This window comes from Acomys minous (assembly GCF_964271855.1).
Source record: "Acomys minous genome assembly, chromosome: 3".
Lineage (NCBI taxonomy): Eukaryota > Metazoa > Chordata > Mammalia > Rodentia > Muridae > Acomys > Acomys minous.
Genome location: NC_140485.1, coordinates 67,668,741 through 67,690,112, shown reverse-complemented (window position 1 = coordinate 67,690,112; position 21,372 = coordinate 67,668,741). Strand labels below are relative to the sequence as shown.

The following is a 21,372-nucleotide window of genomic DNA, read 5'->3' as shown; positions in this document are numbered from 1 at the left end:
GCTTGGATGGAAGCACAGGGCCTCTCTGGGATCCACCTAATGCAGTTAGGGCTTATTAGAGGGCACAGCAACCCAGTGCCAGCGCTCCCACACACTGCAGCATCCGCTGTTGTTTTTCCGGTTTAGACTTCTTTCTAAATCAAAAGGCTCAACTCCAATGACTGCACTGCACTAGGTTCATTCTCATCAATGGAGACCACAGAGTGGGGGCGGAGTGGGGGACATATGGGGACAAACGTATGAGATTCTGGAGCTCTATCCCATGCAAGGGGGCGTGGATTCTGACCGGAAGTTCTCTAACCTTTGGGAGCTTGGGCTACTGGGTTTGGGGCACTTGCATCTCCCAGGCTGACAGGTGCAAACACTCAGGGAGGGCCTCACAGCAAGTAGGCACCAAGAAGGTAGGCTGAGAAGGCAACAAAGAGGGCACAATGCAGCCTAGGGACAAATAAGACAGCATCTCACACCATGGAGAAGACTCAATGAAATATGGCACGGGCCAGATCATTTATTTTGTTACCTCAAGGTAACTGAAAATGAACTTCCACAGGAAGCAATCAAAAACATCCAGGACACCAAGAGACACAGAAGAGAGACTACAGGAATCTCAAGTACGGTCACAGTGCCCGCCCTCACACACTCAGGAGGCTGGGACAAGAGGAGCTCTTGAGCTCAGGAACTGGAAGTGTCCTGGGGAAGTGCTGAGGCCCCGTCACCAAAACAGAATGCCAATTTCAAGCAAGACTAGTTATGGTGTAACATACTTGTAACCCCAGCTGTTGGGAGGTAGAGGCAGATAAGCTGTTAAATTAGCCCCAGAGTGCCACACCACTCAGCGGGACCTGAAATCCTCAACTTTTTCAATAGTATTTAGGAATGAAATTACATAGATTTGACACCAAAGTATTTTACAAACCAATAAAGACAACATGCTTTCTTTATGGTTTCTATATCCTTACCAGAAATAATCTTATATCTAAGACACTGTGCTGATAATTACAAAGAGAAACAACTATCCCAGAAAAGACTACAGCAAAGAGGCTGTTTGGAGGGCAGAGGAGCTCAGGCCTTGGCTACAGGAGAGGGGGGGGGGGGAGAGGGAGGGAGAGAGAGAGAGAGAGAGAGAGAGAGAGAGAGAGAGAGAGAGAGAGAGAGAGGAGAGGAAGCCTGTAAGTACTCTATAGAAATCCAGCACTGCCTGGGTGGTGGCGGTGCACACCTTTAAGCCCAGCACTGGGGAGGCAGAGATAGGCAGATCTCTACAGAGAGAGTTTCAGGGCAGCCAAGGCTACACAGAGAAACCCTGTCTCGAAGAAAACCAAACAACAACAAAACCCAAAATGCCAGTGCTGATGCAACTGCTGCTGATCTTCACTTCTCAGCCTTCTCAAGCCCGTGCTCATGAAGAAAACAGAAGTTAAGACAGTTGACAGAAATGATTATGAATAAATTAGTGTCATTTCCCTTTACCACTCCTAAAGTTGACTTAATGGCTTAAAGACATTGTTCCACCAGAGCAGGAATGACAGCACGTATCAGAACCTAGTCAAACATGATTCACTCCAGAACGCTCCATGCCTGGTGACACAGCTTATAGCAACAGTCTGCCAGCGAGCGTCACAATTCAATGAAAAGTCTGTTTTCCAATATACAGCTCATACCTGAATCATCAGCTCCGACCGTGCCATCTGCTTTACTGCTTTAATTAGCATTTGTAAGTTAACAGGGCTAATAACACTAAAATTAGATCTGTGCTGTTTAACTAGTGGCTCCTGGGCTCAAACGCAAACCACAAGAGCCAGAGCCAGTGCCAAACTAGCAGGTGCTTCTCCACGCCTTTTCCCTTACAAGCACAGACTTGGCTCTGCCCAAAGCTGGTGTAAATTAAGCATAGCAGAAATTAGTAACATTGGGCTGGAGAGATGGCTCAGTGGTTAAGAGCACTGTTTGTTCATCCAGAGATCCTGAGTTCAATTCCCAGCAACCACATAGTGGCTCATAACCATCTATAATGAGATCTGGTGCCCTCATCTGCCCTGCAGGTGTACATGCAGATAGCAGTGCCTCCAGAACACAGCAAGCAACCAAGGGCCCCTTCGCCCTCCAGGTCTGCCACAGCCAGGGAAGCTTCGGGTCCTGCATGCACCATTCATTCACTATAGATTCTAATCTATGGGCAGGAAGCTTCCTGCCCACCCACCTAGCTCTCTTCCCTTTGAGCATGGTAGCTAGGGCATAGGGACGGGGGGGGGGGGGGGCACTTTCTGAACTGAACTTCAAGCATCCACACAGGGTATCTCAACCCTCCCGCTGTCCCTGTGGGCATACCCACTGTCTGTCACTCTTTTTCACAGACAGGCGCCTGAGTCCCCAGGCCATCTGAAGGAACAAAGCTCAGGTACCCAAAGCTTCAAAAGTCCAGGTTACAGACTATTGGACCCCTGGTTTGTATTCTGCTCTCTGCTTCGGGCCCTTCCACTTTGTTTCATGGTAAGTCCTTAGTCACATCCTGGAAGTCCATTATGCTGTTCACTTTACTGAAGCTTTGACGTGTTCTACAATAAAGTAATTACTAAGGAAGCAAATTAGCTTGGCCCCCAAAGCAGCTCTTAACCTCGAGTTAATCTTCCCTAGTGCCAAGTGAAATTCAACCAAATCCAAATAGTCTAATTCCTACAAGTCTTAAGATTCCTAATACTTGCTGGGAGGTGGTGGCGCAAGCCTTTAATCCCAGCACTCAGGAGGCAGAGGCAGGCCGATCTCTGTGAGTTCGAGGCCAGCCTGGTCTACAAAGCGAGTCCAGGACAGCCAGGACTACAAGAGAAACACTCTCAGAAAACCAAAAAAAATAAAAATAAAAATAAAAAAAGAATCCCTAATACTTAAAACCAGAGTAAAAAGAAGCTAGACTCACCAAGTCAACAGCAAAATAACATTTGCCTTCCTCCCACCTCCCACCCCCCACATGCTCAGACTGGCAGCCCAGAACTTTGGAAGTGAGGGATTCAACAGCCCCTGCAGGTAACACCATGACAGGCCCAGCCTTGTTGCAACGGAATGGAGCTCCTCCTACCTTGTGTCCATTAATATGGAACATGGGTGAGTGGATTCGGTGAGGCAGGGGCAGGGGCAGGGGCAGGGGAAGGGGCAGGGGCAGGACCTCCTGAACCCCCACCCCCGGGATTGCACTTTCATAAAGGGTTTGGTTCTTCACTCTCCTTCAAAGAAGCCCAACTGGTAACAGATCCTTCGGGCTGGGCACGGGGAGGTATATCTGTAATTACAGCATTCTAGAAGCTAAGGCAGGAGGATTGCCATGCGTTCCAGACCAGCTTGAACCACAGTGAACCTTAACTAAAAACAAACTCAGAGGGAAGGCAGGCAGAATGCCTGAGTCCAAAGACAAAGCCTGAAAACCCTGCAACATGGGACCAGTCAGCCTACGTACGCCTCTAATTACAACTAGAAATGCCGTCCACAGCAGCTGGTGCGCTAAGTCAGGGCAGCTGTCTCCTTATGTTTATCAGTGACGAGAAGACAAAGCAATACTGCATTCACCTGTGACATGCAGTAAGCGTCACAGTTTCATCACTGCACATGCTCTCTGCTTTACTGTGATTTGGAAGAATGGTTAAAACCCATCTTGAATATGAAATTGGGGTGGGGGAAGCTCCCAATTGTCAACAGCCCCCAGACCTGTCCCTCATAGCCAGCGAGCATCTGACTTCAATGGCCACGATGAATCTGAAACTGTGCTATGATTGATATTTTTTATAATAATCAGCATTTTTATAAATCCACAATGTTCTGGTTTGATCCTCGAGCTCCTTGCCTTGAAGGCAATAGTCAACCCTCAGGACCTCAGGCCTGCCCACCTTCACTCCCCTCTCACCTGCCAAGAACCTGAGCACCTGGTGCTGTGGGACCCAGGACTACAACAGTGACTATGAGCTTCAGACCTGGGGCCAGCACAGAGCTAGTACAGTGAAAACGGTCCTGAGCTGTCCTGGAAATGCGCTTGGAGGGACAGAAAACAGGTTCATGCTGCAAGGAAAATGCTTTCTGAGCACCTACTAAGTGTCACACTGATGTGGTCTCACTATATAGCTCCAGACAGGCCTTCAAGTCTCAGTCCTCCCATCTCTGCCTCCCAAGTTCCGGGATACAGAGGTGGGTGTGCTGCCATGACCTCTGTATTTACAGACTTCAGGAGTTGGTGGATGGATGGCTCCGTGGATAAGAACGTTCACTGTTTCTCAAGAGGACCTGAGTTCAGTTCCCAGCACCCAAGTACAGTGGCTCCCGTCTACTGGCAACTCCAGCTCCAGGGGACCTGACTTCTTCTTCTGACTTTTACATGCATACTCAGACACACAGACACATAAAAAGAAATGCTAGAGAGGTGACTCAGGGTTAAAGGACATACTGTTTGGAAAACAGTTGGACACATACAATTGACCTATACTTTCCAAGTCTCACTCTACTTGTTTAACCCAGAACTGTACTGTTTCTCAAGTAAAAATGTAGTCAAAAATGTTAAAATGTTGAGTTACATTTCAGTCCTACTGAGCAAAATAATCAGTAAATAGGTAACATGGATAATACAGCTTGCCCTGTTCATAAGAAGCGGTCACAGGATACTTCCAACATTTAAAACACTGGACGGAACACTTTTAAAACACTGGATGACCAGCCAGGCATGATGGCACACACCTTTAATCCCAGCACTCAGGAGGCAGAGGCAGGTGGATCGCTGTGAGTTTGAGGACAGTCTGGTCTACAGAGTGAATTCCAGAACAGCCAGGGGTACACAGAGAAACCCTGTCTAGAAAAACAAAAAAGAAAAAAAAAATCCACCAACCATCTCAGTCCTTGGGCAAAGGGCAAATGTGTCAGTACTGACAAGGCAGTAAAAACAGACTCAGGAGGAGGGGGTCCATTGCCTAGCTGGGTTTGAAACAGGGTCGTACTCCGTAGTCCAGCTTTTTACTCTACCCTTGACCTGGAAGCAATTTTGCCTCAGCCTTGAGTGCTGAGCCTAACAGATATAAGCCACCATGCACAAGTAGGGCTCTAGATTTAAGCCCTGGCATTGAAAATAAAATAAAATGATTTTATATTTTGTGCCTCCAAATACATTATTTATTAGGAAAGTGACAATGACAAACCACAAAGTAAAGGTAAATATATAAAAGTCTTATGTCTCATAAGGGTGTATTTATTCACAGTATTATACAAGTGGCCAACCAACACAAAGGATGCTGAGTACCAAAACCCAGAATGAGATGCTATTTCATCCCTACTACATGCCACCGCCACGACCGCTGCTGGTGCTGGTGGTGCTGGTGCTGGTGCTGGTGCTGCTTCTTCTTCCTCCTCCTCCTCCTTTTCAAAGATTTATTTATTTATTATGTAGGTATACCGTGCTCTGCCTGCATGTATGCCTGCAGGCCAGAAGAGGGCAGCGGGTGTCATTACAAATGGTTGTAAGCCACCATGTGGTTGCTGGGAATTGAACTCAGAACCTCTGGATGTACAGGCAATGAGTGAGTGCTCTTACCCGCTGAGCCATCTCTTCGGCCTTTTTTTTTTTTTTAAGATTTATTTATTTTGTGTATACAATAGGCTGTTGGCATGTACATCTATCTGCAGGTCAGAAGAGGGCATCAGATCATATTATAGATGGTTGTGAGCCACCATGTGGTTGCTGGGAATTGAACTCAGGGCCTCTGGTTGAGCAGTCAGTGCTCTTAATCTCTGAGCCATCTCTCCAGGCCCCACATGCCTCTTCTTTTGGAGACAGGTTTCTGGTAGCCCAGGCTGGCTCTGAACTCACTATGTGCCCTTGATCTTGAACTTCTGATACTTTCGCTTCTCTTTCGTCCCACCACACCTAGCAATTCTTTTCTTAAAAACAGAAACAAACAAACAAACAAAAAAAAACTAGTATTGGTGGCAAATGGATCCCAGTACAAGGGAGGCAATAGCAGGCAGATCTTTGTGAGCTCCAGGCTACCTCAGTATATACATCAAGTTCCAGGCCAGCCAGACCATGCCTCAAGAAAAGATGGGGCTGGGGATGCAGTCAGTTGGTAAAGTGTTTTTTCCACCATGCATAAAGTCCTCGGTTCAATCCCCACCACCACAGAAAACCAGGAATGGTAACCTAAGCCTATCATTTAGCACTTGGGAGGAAGGGACAAGAGAGAAAGGTTATTACGGGGTCGCCTGGGGTCTTGCTGACAGCTTTGGCTGACTTAGAACTCACTATGTAGACCAAAGTAGCCTCACACTCACAGAGATCAGGCTGCCTCTTGCCTAAGGAGTGCTTGAATCACAGGCATGCACCACCACATGGTACTTAGGACTGTGTTTCTGACCTCATTAAGCAGGGAAGCACACTTAGTACTTCTGCCAATCTAGACGCAGGGAAATTACAACCCAGAAAACATCCCTATCATTACTCTGAGGATATGGAGAAAAATGAGTGTTTATTTTAAAGACCAAATGCTTTTACATACAATTCATAGCGGGCAGATGTGGTGGTTCCTGCGAGCACTCAGGAGGTAGAGGCAGGAGGATCAGGAGTTCAGTGACAGCCTCCACTACCCAGGCTTGGAGGCCAGCCTTGGAGTCAACAAGAACCAAAGTGAACACCATGAATTATGAAGTCGTCGTTGTGTGGCTCACGAGTGGAGCACTGGCTACCCACTGGGGCCTTGGATTTGACAGAGGGGTTAGCCTGTCATTTCATTTCTAGTCTGACAGAAACTTTTAGTAAATCAAGTACGAAAAGGTATAGAACCTCTCTAAAGAAAATCACAAAACCAAAACCCTGATCCAGAAACTGAAGAGATGTCTCCATGGTGAAGAGGACGTACCGCTCTATCTGTACCTGCCCGAGGACTGGAGGTGCATTCCCAGCACCCACACCAGGTGATGCAAATGCCTGCCATTCCTGCGCCGAAGGATCTGGCCTCCCTGGGAGCTCTCTCACATACAACATGCATACATTTAAATAAAAAATTTCCATCCAAATACTTTATTTCAGAATTTTACAAGGGCTGTAGGTGTAATGGGATGGGGGGGGAAACACCTATCTTTGTCCAAAATCAGAGATTTCCAGAATTGCAAAACAAGTTACGACTTTTTTTTTCTTTTCAATTTTTGAGACAGGGTTCTGTGTAACCCCGGCTGTCCTGGAACTTGCTCTGTATACCAGGCTGGCCTCAAGCTCAGAGACTGGTCGGCCTCAAGTGCTGGAATTAAAGGCGTGTGCTCCTACCACCACTCAGTTTAGACTTCCTTAGATCAACACTTTTTCATTTTTCTGAATGTTTAGGTAACACAAATATGGAAACAGTGTAGTATGTAGGAAAATACTATTTTCTGACCATCACCAATGGTCTACTGATCCAAAATCTAAACTGAGCACAACTTTAGGCTTGGAACATAAAAGGCATAAAAGCAGAATAATTCCTTAGCTTGATGTGGGTCTTTCGTGAGATGGAATCTTTCTCTTGGTGGGATGTTTGCTCTCTCACATCTGAGAACAAGGAAACTGGAACTCCCAGTAAGCGGAATGAATGGATGGCAGTTTTATTAAGGAAATAAGAATTCCCAAGAGTGGGAGGGGCTCCAAGGGAGGAACACTGTCCAGCTGCCCTGCCCATGGTCTTTTATAGCTTTTATGGTGGGAATTAGATGGAGACTGAGGTCATCTTTCCTGAGATTAGATAGGGTTTCTCTGTTGTAGTCTTGCTGTCCAGGACTTGCTTTGTAGACCAGGCTAGCCTTATACTCAGTGATCCACCTGCCTCTGCTGGGATTAAAGACGTGTGCCACCAAGCCCAGCTTGAGATTAGTCATTTCTCACCAGGGTATCAAGTGCCCAAATAGGAAGGAGTCCTTCCACAGGTCCCAAGCAATGCCCATTCAAGGGAGGGGTCACCTGTGTTTCATGACTAGTTCATGATCCTAACCTTGTCCTTACTGCCTGAGAAGCTAGTTCCTATGTGAAGGGGCTCCCACCTGTAGTTCCTGAGGAGACAGGAGGGTCTTGGGTTCAAGGCCAGCTTGATCAGCCTAGGGAGCCCCCATCTGGAAAGCAGACGAAAGGGTAGGGGTGTGGGTCACTGGTATAGTGCTTGTCTAGCATGCACAAAGCCCTGGGCCAGACACGGTGGCACGTACCTGCTAAAGACCAGGCCTGAGGACAGGGAGTTCATGGTCACAGTCGCCTACACAACCAACTTAAGGCCAGCTTGCGCTATATGACATTGTCTCCACAAAAAAATTTTAAGTGTAAGTTCTAGGCTCAGCATGGTGACCAACACCTTTAGTCTAAGCACTCAGGAGGCAGAGGCAAGTGAATCTCTAAGTTCAAGGCCAGCCTGGTCTACACATTACTTTCTCAAAAACAAACAAACGTTTAGCAGAGCCCTCACAATCACCAGATTTTTAAGGGGAAAATACATTTCCTCTTTTCTCCTCTTTCCAAGTTTCCACTTACTAGACACAGAATTAAGCAATAGGTTTAAATGCCTATAAATTATATAGAGTTTGGAACACCTGGAGGGTGAAAAATACAGTCCTCTGTACTGATATTTATTATAATGTCAGTAATTGTATTTTTTATTAAAAATAACAGAGAATTGTGCCCCGTAGCATAAAGAGATTAATTTACAGCCCAATTCTGTGCTTGCTTTCTTACCTCTCCAAACCATAGCTGCGGCTACTCAACTGCACAATTCATCTCCATTATTAGGCTCCTCCCTACCTCAAAGAGCCATTCCTAATTGATGTAGGTAACTAAGGCACCTGGGAACAAGGTCCAGGCTCCTTGCACAGGCAGTGTCCGTGTCACCAGAAGAGGAACAATACCCCAGGGCAACCAGCTGCTTACTCACGCTAACAAAGGGAAAGGGGGGAAAGAGGGAAATTCGAGAAGGGCCAGTGCTCTGAATAATTTAAGGTGCCGCCCATGTTTGGGGACTGAATTCGTGGGAGGATCCCATTTGAATGCTCCTCACACAAAGGCACCATATAAAAAGCCCTGGGTCAAAAGGCAATACTCTTTTCACTTCACATCCACGACAGGACTGGAGGCCAAGTGCAAAGGGCCCTCCCTGTTCGCTGCCAAGAAGTTGGATGTGCAGGCTAGAAAAAAAGCAAGACTCCACCGGGTGGAGGTAGTGGCGCATGCCTTTAATGCCAGCACTCGGGAGGCAGAAGCAGGAGGATTGCTGTGAGTTCAAGGCCAGCCTGGTCTACAAAGTGAGTCCAGGACAGCCAAGATTACAGAGTAACCCTGTCTCGAAAAACCAAAACCAAACCAAAACAAAACAAAAAAACCAAAGCGAGCCCAGGACAGCGAAGGCTACACAGGGAAACCCTGTCTTGAAAAATGGAAGAAAAAAAAAAAAAGCAAGACTCCACTCTGCATATTAAAATTTAAAAGAGGACCCCAGGACAAAGGATGCGATACCATCTTGGGGATACCCAGACCATCCTTTGCAGTTCTCTGTCACAGTGCTTTCCAAGAGAGACTTCAGGGCAGATTCCAAGTCATGGATGACACACCAATGTCCTCAAGCAACAGCACTGTGTAATGCATAGAACCAGACCAAAACCGATGTCCAAGCTTGCAGCAGCATTCTTTCAAAAACTACAAAAGGACTTGAGACACTCAAAAGCAGGAGTTCTTGGGGCTAAGGGTGAAGCTCTCTGGTACAGAGCTTGCCTAGGATATGTGAGACCCTGGGTTCTCTCCCTAGCACCACAGAGAAGGGCAAAGGGCATGCAACATCAGATCTACGTGTTTCTTGCAACTAATCTTACCATCATCCCTATGCCATGTGTGTCCCTGGGACATCACAATTCTTAACTCTGGGCAAGTGAATGGCTCAGTCTAGCTGACATGCCATCTTTAAAATAAAAGTTGTAGTCAGAACAAGAGACATGAGAATGCCAACTTACAGAGCCAATTTTTAAAATTCCCTGTCTGAGTGATCTACAAAAAACAAATAAGGTCAAAGGTAGGTCCTGGGACCTAGGGAGTGACTGTGGCATCCCTGATAGCTCTTGATGAAATAACCGGGGGCCTCCTCTCTGCCTACACCCACTCTGCTGGCTGCTGATTAGCCCTTATCTACGCAGCTTCACCTCTGATCCAGCTCTTCCTGACAGCACAGCAGCTCTCCACTCCTCACTTGCTTCCCTTCAATGGCTGTGTGTCCCTCCCTGTAACAGTCACAAAAGCCCAAGTAAGGGGACCAGGTGCCTGAGGGCCTCTGTGGCTTTGGATGTCATTCTCCCAAAGAACTATAGAAAACCACGGCAAGAGAGCCCCTCTTCCTGGCTGCCCTGCCCCTCAGCTCTGTGGCCTGACCAGGCTGGGATGAGGAGCAGGACCCACTTATTCTCATTGCCAAAGACCAGCTCAACTCCAGATCTAAGACCTTCTTCCCTGACAGCAAGAACTCTGCAGAGAGGACAGGACACACGGCCTGAGGCCTGACAGCAGCGGCACTGTTCTTTCTGTCCAGCCTGCCCTCTCCACGGTTCCTCCAAGGAAGGGAAGAAGGGCACTATTCAAACATCTGTTCAGAACTTGGGAAGCGGAGGAGGAAGAAACAGTTCATTCTGGGACACATGTAGGGTTTGAGGCCAGCCTGGGCTACATGAGACCGTGTCTCAAGAGAGCAAGGACATCTGTAGGCCTGAAGTGGAGAAGGAACACTGAGGGGAAAGAAAGTATCTTAGCAGGAGGTGTTCAATTTTCTAAAGCAATCAGATCCTCCCATTTGTATTTCCTCCAGAAAATTCCATGTGTTAAGGGTATGGAGACATTGTGAAGGAAAGAACAGTAAAAGGCCTTTTCTGCTGTAATAGACCGACAGAAATCTTTTTGAAATCCTTTGGACATTTCCAGTGTTTATTAGGAAAAACTCTATTTGATTAGTACATGTAATTTCTCTATAATCTTCAGTCTTGTGTTTCTTTAGAATGTCAGCAAACTACCAGCATTCTACATACTAAATCACCCATTAGCTTGATTGAGGCATATTTGTTTCTTAACACACAGGCCTATAATTCCATATACTCAAAGGGGCACAGGCAGAAAAGTCCAAAGTTCAAGCTCTGCTAGGCTACAGAGTGAGTAAAACCCCGTCTCAATTTACCTGTATTTTTAAAATTACATTTACTTATTTATTTGTTGTATGCCACAGGAAGACTGTAAAAGTCAGAGCTCCTCTACCAGGTGGGATCAAACTCAGGCCATGAGCTTTACTCACTGATCCATCTCAACCGGCCCTCAACACACACACACACACACACACACACACACACACACTCACACACACACACTCACTGACCCATCTCAACAGGCCCTTAACACACACACACACACACACACACACACACACTGACCCATCTCAACAGGCCCTTAACACACACACACACACACACACACACACTCACTGATCCATCTCAACAGGCCCTCAACACACACACACACACTCACTGATCCATCTCAACAGGCCCTTAACACACACACACACACACACACACACACACACACACTCACTGATCCATCTCAACAGGCCCTTAACACATACACACACACACACACACACTGATCCATCTCAACAAGTCCTTAAAACACACACACAGACACACACACACACAGACACACACACCAAATAGGGGAAACCAAATGACTTCCTCAAAGTTATTTGGTCAAATCAGGAGGGATTTCAACAACTGGTTCTTTCTTGTCTTTCAAACACTAGCCACAAATCAAACTTTCCTCGGGACTAAGCAGACCAAAACGGAAAAACCATTCCCCACTTCCTCTCTTTAACAGTCAAAGAAGCAGAGAAAAATTGGTTGAAATGGCAAAAACAGAACTTCAAATAGTAAAAATTCAGTCAGTGCTCACTGTTAGCCTTAACCACATGCAGCACTGCTCTCAACGAGTTCCTGTGGTAGGAACTGGCAGAGGTCAGCAGCCTCTACCATCCTGCCAAATGAAAGGGCCATAAAGTTATTAAGATGTTTTCCGATCAGCACTTTATACCTGCATCTATTACCAGCCCAAGTTCATTCTCCTTTAAAAGACCTGCTCAGGCTGTAAGAACCCTGAGCTCTGAAATTCCTCTAGTCAGAGGGTCAAAAGTAAGATCAAAGTTTTCTCCAGAAAAGAAAAGGGTATGTCAACACTGCAGGTAAGAGTAATAAGAGAGAAACATTCCTCGGGCTGTAGAGAAGGGATCCAAGGAAGGGGTAGCTCATATCTTGAATAACTTCTCCCCTTCCTCTTCTTTTCAATTCTCAGCCCCCCAAAATGGGGACTGAAGCCAGGCCTCACACATTCTAGATGAGAACTCTAATGCTGGAGGATAGACCTGGGCTTTAAAAAGATTTATTCTTCTTACTCATGTGTAGATATAGATTTCTGTGTGCATACATGTGCTGCACATGTGAAGGAACCTAAGAAGACCAGAAGAGGACTTGAGATCCCTCAGAGCAGTGGTTCTCAACCTTCCCAATGCTGCAAGCCTCATGCTGTGGTGACCCCCACCAGAAAATCATTTCATCACTACTTCATAGCTGTCATTTTGCTACCATTATGAATCATAATGCAAAGATTTGATATACAGGATATCTGATATGCAACCCTCAAAAGGGTCTCAAATCACATGTTGAGACTACTGCCCTAAAGTGTGTTACAGAAAGGTGTGAGCCTCCCTGTGGGTGCTGGGAGTTGAAATCGGGTCCTCTCCAAGAGCAGCAAATGATCCAACTGCTGAGCTCTCTCTCCAGCCTCTAGCTCATCTTGGGATATCGGGTCTCACTAAGTTGGGATATATTCTAGAAGTGGTACCATCTCTTAGCCCCAGAACACATGATCATAAGGACTACAAAGCAAGGGCTGGAGAGCAGGGTGGGAGGGATCTCTGGAGAAAATTCAGGTCCGCCACTTTCCACTGTACCAGAAAAACAGACTTGTCACTGCTTGGAAATGTACTAGACTGAACTATAGTGGATACACAACCTGCAAGATACAACTTCATATGGCTCAACTTTATGTTCTTTATGTGACTGGATATAGTAGCACACACCTTTAATTACGGTACTTAGGATATAGAGACAGGCAGATCTCTGTGGGGAGTACTGGGATAGCCTGTCCTACAGAGAGACCCTGACTCAAAAACAAAAACAAACAAAACCCTAAAAATAAAATATTTGTATGTGTATGGGTGTTTTCCCTACATGCTTGTCTGTAGGGACATGCAAGTACATACAGAATACAGAGGACAGAAGAGGGTGACAGATCAGTTACAGATGGTTGTAAGCCTTCACCTAGCTGCTGGGAATTGAACTCAGGCCCTCTGGAACAACCAGGGCTGACCATTTCTCCAACCTTTATTATTATTATTTTTGTTGTTGTTATTATTATAATACGTTTTTTTGAGGCAAGGTCTATGTCGTCCTAGCTACCCTGGAACTCACTCTGTAGACCAGGCTGGCCTCAAACTCACTGAGATTCCTCTTGCTTCTGCCTCCCGAGTACTGGGATTAGAGGCCTGTGCCATGATGCAAAGATTAAGCTTTTTTTTTTTTTCTTTTTTGATTTTTTGAGACAGGGTTTCTCTGTGTAGCCTTGGCTGTCCTGGTCTCATGTTGTACACCAGGCTGGCCTCGAACTCACAGCCTACCTTTGCCTCCCCGAGTGCTGGGATTAAAGGCGTGTGCCAACCCCTCCTCAGCTAAGTTCATTTTTATAACCATCTCAAATAAGGTTTTTACATCTGAAGGCACGTATGCCCTTATTCTCTCTAGACTGCCTCAACCTTTAGGAAATATTACCACAACACAGTTGCTAGACATTTGAAAAGTTAAGTTGATTAACAGGAAAGGCATAGAAAAGGCTGGTGAGACGGCAAGCAACAACATTTGCTGCTCTTGAGGAAGAACCAGGTTTGGTTCCTAGCACCAATGTGGTGGCTCATAACTATCTGTAACTCCAGTTCCAGAGGATCCGATGTCCTCTTCTGGGTTTCACAAGCACTGCATACAATGCACGAATGTGGTGCACAGTCATACATGCATGCAAAACATCCATACATGCACACAGAACATCCATACACATAAAACATAAATCTTTTTTTTGTCAAGGAAAGATAAATAAAACAGCCAAATAGATAAATGTAACTGCAGTTACATGCGCTGCAAGATTCTTCCTTTTCCTGCGTATTCAGTACCAGGAATCAACCTCAGGACCTTTTACAGTATCAGATGCCACTCTACCACCCAGCCACATCCGCTGCGCTGCTGTTCCTATTCTTTACCAACAGACTTTGAATTGCAATAGATCGGCTCTCTCAAGTTACTAATGAAATCCCAAGAATGTTGAGCCTTGCAGTGACACAGGATTTGGGATTCTAAGTGTAATGGTTGGCACTGACCTAAAATCTACCATTGAGAAATCTGAAATAAGTTTCATTTCTGTTGGAGAGTCTGGCTTCTATGCTTTCTCATCAAAAAGGATGGATCACCATGGAGATACATGGGATACATAAACCCAGACCAGAAACACCTGTCACTTTTACAAAAGGACCAAAAAAAAAAAAAAAAAAAAAAAAAAAAAAGAGGGTCTGGTGGCTGGAAGATGCCTCTAGGTTTAAACCCATCACTTCACACCCATTTTATGAGGATCTAATATCCTATGCGCTAATGAGCTCTCTTCTCAATTAATTCCACTAATTAGTTATCTATTCTTGTTCAGCCAGAATTCCTGCCCTTTTACTTAGCAAGCCTAACAAGCCACAATAATTATACATCCCTAGTGGGTTACCACTCACCAAGTCAGTTAGGGCAATCTCCGGTTGGCTTTTCCATCTTCCCAGATCAGGCTGACAGTATGAAACACCAACCATCAAGTGAAACAAGCTTTAAAAAAATAATCAGGGGAGAACCTCCCACTCTATCTGGAAATTTCTCTGCCAGTTCAGAGCTGTCGGGTCATAGGGAAACAGCAGCATTTACTACTACGGTCTCAAAGGCAGCGGCACCCATGCCAACCATCCAGAATTCTCGTACTCGGCCCCACCCCCAACAGCATCTTCTCATTTTTCACGGTGAGCTGAAGTTTTTCTCCAGCACTGCAAGACCACACTAAGGCAGGCAAGGCGCATTCCTTAAACCTCTTCCTTCGGTCCCCCCCACCCCAAAACTACCTGTAACAGCAGATCTTATTTGTTTATTTATTTCGAAGACTCTGGGCGTCCCCTAGCTATGCCGATGAAAGCTTAAAGGGGCATATATGGCCCTCCATCCTTTAAAGGCTGGGGTTCGTGCCCCCATTTTACGGAGGAGAGAAGCTGAGGGCCCAAGGTCATACAGGACATCTGACCTCAGTGTCCTCCGCCTTTTAACCCTCACGCTACCGTTGCCTTCTCATCAGCGTCCAGTCAGTTTCGGGAAGGGCTCGTTTTTTCTCTCCGGGCGGTCTCCCCCTCTTAATCAAGGGCGGGCCTTGGAGAAGAATTGCTACCCATTCCGTTTCTTCTCTGAGCGCCCCCTCCCTTCCACCTGGCACCATTTCCCCAAGGCCCCCTCCGGAGCCAATTCAAACTTCCCATCGGTCCCCTGAGCAGGTCGGGTCCGCTATGAGGAGCCGCGGGGCAAGCAGCGGGCTCGGGAGAGGAGGAGGGGGAGGGGAAAGGGGCGCGCAACCCGCAGCCCCGCGGGTCTCGGCAGCCAACGCGCGGCCGCGGGGGGCGCGGGCGGCTGCGTCAGGGAGGAGGCCGCGCGTGCGGGCGGGCTGCGGGGCGGCGCGGCAGGAAACGGCGAGTCACGGAGCACGGGGCCGGCCGGGGCGGCGGCGCGGGCCGCGGCGGGAAGGGGCGTGGGTGGCCGCGGGGTCGCCTTCCTACCTATGCCGGGCGCCACATAGACGAAGTAGAGCAGAGAGGACGACAGTGAGAAGAAGAAGAGCGCGGCGAGCAACGAGCGGCGCGGCAGCCGCAGCAGCCCCCGGCGGGCGCGCATGCTGAGCCGGCGGCCGCTCGAGGACCGACCCGGGCCCCGCTCCCGCCGCTCCGGTCCGCCGCCTGGGCCTCGGCCGCCGCCTTCCGGGCTTCGCGCGCCGCCGCCTCGCCGCTTTCAGCCGCCGGCCGCCGCGGGCCGGGCCACATGAGGCGGGAGGGGGCCGCCGGCCAGAGGAGCGCAGCGGCGGGGGCGGGGTGGGAAGGGCGGGGTCTGGTGAAAGGGGCGGGGTGAGAGGCGGGGTCTGATGCTGGGGGCGGGGCGGGGACAGGCCCGCAGCCTGAGGAGCAGATGGGGGTACCAGGCCTGAGGCAGGCCTGATGGGGACCGAAGAAGGGCGGGGCCGAAGGTGGGGGGCGGGATGAGGGCGGGGCCTAATGATAAGGGCGCCGCCTCGAGCCTGAGGAGCACACTGGCGGGGACCCGGCCTGAGGTCTGATGAGGAGGGGGATAAGGGCGTACTCGTGATTTTGGGAAGCATTTCGGCAGAGACCGGTCCTGGGTCCTGATGGTGAGAGGAGGGCGTGGCCTGAGACAAGGAGGCGGGGCGGACAGTCCGGGGAGCGCATCTTTGGGGCGGGGCTTGAACAGGAGGGCGGGGCGGAGGATCGGGCGCGTGCATTCTTAGCCGCAAGATCCTTGAGCGGCCGCCGCCCAAGCTGACAGGAAGCGTCTGGCGGTACGAGTTGGTTCCCCGCGCGCGAGCACCCCACTCGGGGGCGCTGAGGGGTGTGGACAGAGTCTGAATAATCAGGTAGCCTGTCGCTGCAGGAGAGCGAGGATGGAGAGGCCGAGGCACTTGTGTTCGCCCTCATTCAACCATTCATTCCAGTCACCATTTATGATAAGGTGCCAGCTATGGTGCCTGTGTCTTGAGGATGCTCCACGAAGCAAAAAAGATGAAAAGTCCTCTGGGAACCTTCATTTATCTGGATGAGAAAAAAGAAAACGATAATAGCAGATGATGATAAGAGATATGAAAACAATCGAACATGAAAATGTCTTGGATGCAGTCTGCACTAGTCTGAAAAAAAGGCCTTTCTTCGTAGGCGGCATGAACACAAAAGAGCCCAAGCCGTAGAAAAACTGGAAAAAGAGAAGCCCCACTAAGGGGAACAACTAATGCAAAAGCCCTGAGAGAAAGAAGGGGCTTGATCTGCCCTCAAGGAATCCAAAGCCAGCACAGACATAATTTCAGGAAGGAAGGAGGGATCCAAACAAGGTCACATCCTACAGGATAGGACAATTGTGACAACTGTCAATGTGAAGACGCTGAGAGACAGCCCCTCTCTAAGTCCTGAGGCTTTTTTTGGTCCATATTGTACGGTTGAGAAAACGGAAATTTCTGGAAAGAGAAGCGAATCATCCAAGTTGTAGATTAAGGGCTCAAATCAGAACAGGCCTGACCCCGAGGCAGGCCCTGGACCACTCACGAAGCCACATTTCTCGTCCTGCACTGCCACGTGTTCTTGTGAGCCCTGACTGTCCCACCATCTCTAAAGCCATGCTTTCTTTCCCTTATGCAGTCCCTTCGGCTTCCCAGGTCAGAGCTCCACAAGGCCCGGGATTTTGTTTCGTTTCTGCTGTGTCTGTGCACATAGCTCGGTGCCCAGCACCCAAAAGAGCAGCAGGTGTGGGTAGAGCTCCTGCTAACACCAGAGGTAACAGAGATGGCTAGTTCTCTATGCTCCAGAGCAGGCTCTACAAAAAAGTAAGTGAGCTCAGGGGAGGAGCCCTCGGAGGGGAGGCACCCTACAAAATTAAAGAGGGAACCAGCCATGGTGACACGTTCGGCTGTTCTCCACACTTGTACACCAATGCATACACACAAAGTAAGTAAAATGAATGTTATAAAATATTTAAAATGAGCAGGGTACAGTAGTGCACGCCTTTAATTCCAGCACTTGGGAGGCAGAGGCAGGTGGATCTGGCCAGCCTGGTCTACAAAAGTGAGTCCAGGACAGAGAAACCCTGTCTCAAAAAAAAATTTTTTTTAACGAATATAGAAAGTCAAAGTGGGTTTCAAGGGGATGAGATGGGTCCTTTCTGGATGAAATGTCTGGCCAAGGCCATGACCAGAGGCTTAGCAGAATCCTAAAGACATTTAATCCTACCCCTTCCTTTCTTTTTCCTCCCTCCTCCTGGCAAGTTGCTTTGTTTGTTTGTTTGTTTTTTGAGACAGGGTTTCTCTATGTTATCTTTGCTGTCCTGGACTCACTTTGTAGACCAGGCTGGCCTCGAGCACACAGCGATCCACCTGCCTCTGCCTTTAGGGTGCTGGGATTACAGGCGTGCGCCACCATGCCGGCGACAAGTTGCTTCTTGGCCTCTTGGCCTCTGGCCTCCACTTCTCCATCTGGAAGCAGGGGCTCCTATTCCCACCTTGCTGAGTCCTGCCATGAGGATTCAGGACAGGGTCTCTGTAAAGTGTCTAGCCTGTGTTTTGTTCTGAAGCAATTCGAACCATTCCTAGTCTTAACATAGTGACTCCATGGGCAGCTTGGACTTAAGTGAGACGCTGCCTCAAAGAAAAATCACATGTAACAAGGGGCCCTGCTCTTTCTTCAAACTCTCCTGAACCTTCCACAGGCCTGCCCTGAGGAGGTTGTTGTACAATGTAAGATAGCATCTCTGGGCAGAGCTATCTCAACTCAAATCCCTCTAGGCGGAGAAAACCAACACCTTTGTAAAGGTCGCCCAGGTGGTAGAACCATTGTTTCTCCAGCCAGAAGGCCATGCAAGCTGAGTTTAGTTGACTGGGAGCCTCCCCACAGTCAATCACGCCCTTCCAACAGAACCAAAACTCAAAGTGAAAAGGAGGGCAATCACTCAAGCCAATAGCTTTGAGAGCTGGTGAATTCTCAGAGAGACGCCAGCCTCTAACGCCAGCACTTCAGAAATGGAGGCCAGTCCAAGGGCTGCTGTTTACCTCAGCACAGCATGGCCTATCCTAACTGTCAGGACTATGCTATGCTGAAACTTGTTTCCTAGTGCTTCTTTTGTTTTGTTTTGGTTTTGGTTTTTCAAGACAGGGTTTCTCTGTGTAGCCTTGGCTGTCCTGGAACTCTCTTTGTAGAGCAGGTTGGCCTCAAACTCACAGTGATTCACCTGCCTCTGCCTCCTGAGTGCTGGGATTAAAGGTGTGCAATGCTATACCTAGTCCTCATAATTTAAAAAAAAAGATTCAGAGCCAGGCATGGTGGCACATGTGGTGCTGGGAACTGAACCTGGGTCCTCTGGAAAGGAAACAAGTTCTCAGAACTGCTGAGCCATCTCCTAAGGCCCAAAGGCAAAGCTGTTTCTGGGAAACATCATACACCCTTTCCTGAACCAATCACTATCTAATGGAACAAACTAACTGGCACTTCCTCAGGTGCTCGGGACAGAGGGCCCTGTCAACGTCACAGGAAGCCCATGGCTGAAAAATAGTAAGGGTGGCTCTCCAAAGAGAAACACACTGTTGTGCTGGTGGAAGGAACAGGGGGTGACAGCAGGCGCCTGGGAACCAGGCCTTCACCCCTTTAATATTCCTTTTATGGTGCTTGGAAATAACTTATTCTCTTTCCCCTCATCCACTAAGACCCAATTCAAATGTTTTTCCTACCAGGCAGTGTCTCAGAATGGGGATGCTCAATTCTACTTATTTTGTAACACTTTGTCTGTCTGTCTGTCTGTATGTCTGTCCCCCTCCCCACCCTCTCTCTCTCCCAAGTAGGTCCTGGGGATCAAACTCAGAAGTCGTCAGGCTTGGGAGCAGGTGCCTTTATCCCCTCAGCCATCCCCTGGGCCCAAGCGTTCTTGGGCGGGCATTCCCAAGCTCCACTCTTTTCTCCTCCTCTAGAAGAAACACAAAAGCATCCCGTGCTGTCCCTGACTCCCCTACAACTGGAATGTGAATGAAAGCCTTTCGTTATTCTGGATTTCTGATTCAGAGTCTCACTCTGTAGCCCAGGCTGTCCTGGAACCCACCTATGTAGCTCAGGTTGGCCATGAACTCAGCAGTCCCCCCTGCCTCAGCATCTAAGTACAGGCTGCTATGTAAACAAGGTCCCCTCCCTGTGCATCAGCTGACTAGCCACTCCTGGTAGATGGGAGAGGCATGTGACAGGCTATCTACTCTCTTGTCCCCAGTTCGGAGGGTGTTAGATGACGGGGCCTCAGCTGTGGTAATGACAGAGGCAATGGTAGTTTGGCCATGACCCACTTCCTATCTTCCTGGTGTTTCTGTAAGTATCTGTGCCCCATTAGTAAATCCCTTTTTGGCTAATGTTAGAGTGGCTTCCACCAACTGAATGAAGCCCTGAGCAAATTCTCCTGTGTTAGGGCTGAAATGTAGCCTATTGGTAGAGCCATTGCCTGGCAGGTACTTCAAACACTTAAAAAAGTAACAGAAACTCCCAGGTAGGGTAATTACAGGCACCTTGAATGCCATGCAGAGGGGATTTAGTCTTTGAGGCAGTAGACACTAAGCCTAGACATAAGAACTCACAGTAGGTCCTAGTGATGCTGACGATAATGAGATGGGTGAAAGAGGACCAGAAGTTCAAGGTCATGCTCAGCTATATAGCTATATATTGAATTCTGTACGAAGAAGTACTACATGAAATCCTATCTCAAGAAAGAAAGAAAGGAAGGAAGGAAGAAAGAAAGATAGATAAAGCTGGGTGTTGTGACCATGTCTTTAATCCCACCACTCTAGGAGCCAGAGGCAGGTGGATCACTGTGAGTTGGAGGCCAGCCTGGTCTACAAAGTGAGTTCAGAACAGCCAAGTCTACACAGAGAAATACTGTCTCAAAACAAAACAAAACAAAGCAAAACACCACCACCAACAACAACAAAACAAAAACAAGAGAAGAAAAACACACCTGGCACGATAACACACACCGATAATCCCAGCACTTAGAAAGATCTAGGGGAGTTCCAGGCCAAACCGGTTTGCACAGCAAACATAGCAAGTGTTGGGTCTGGGGTCATACTCATGAGAGGGGCGAGGAAACACTTTATTTCCAGACAGAAGCTGATATTGACGTCAGAGACACAGTCCAATATAAGAGCATTGAAACTCTTGACGACCAGCTTCTGCCACCGTTAGTTTAAAAAGGCAAAACCCACAATTTGTTCAAGCAAGAGTTTGCCAAGGGAACAAGGTAGTCAGCAGGGTGGTTGGCTCTGACTCAAACTATTTTTTCCTTTTTTTAAACAAAGTAAGTTTTTCTGACCCCTATTCTGGCCCGTTTGGTCATGGACAGCTGCAAGCGTGGGTAGAGAATTCTCAATGATCATCAAGGCCATAAGATATGCTTAGTCATAAACAT

The 21,372-nt window shown here is 48.0% G+C and overlaps 1 protein-coding gene across 5 annotated transcripts in view; it reads right to left on the bottom strand.

Annotated features, from left to right (window-relative positions):
* B4GALT5 (beta-1,4-galactosyltransferase 5) overlaps positions 1–16,857 on the bottom strand; it is a 55,856-nt gene extending 38,999 nt beyond the window's left edge. Inside the window, exon 1 of one of the 5 annotated variants that reach the window (XM_084777198.1) lies at positions 16,519–16,857. In XM_084777198.1, coding sequence (XP_084633324.1) covers positions 16,519–16,678 — 160 coding nt within the window. In that variant the 5' untranslated portion in view covers positions 16,679–16,857. Of the gene's footprint in view, positions 1–3,073; positions 3,148–14,870; positions 15,191–15,944; positions 16,223–16,518 lie in introns of those variants that run through there. The other 4 variants (XM_084777193.1, XM_084777194.1, XM_084777195.1 and 1 more) reach the window with 4 other exon arrangements.
* Between the last annotated feature and the right edge of the window lie 4,515 nt (positions 16,858–21,372).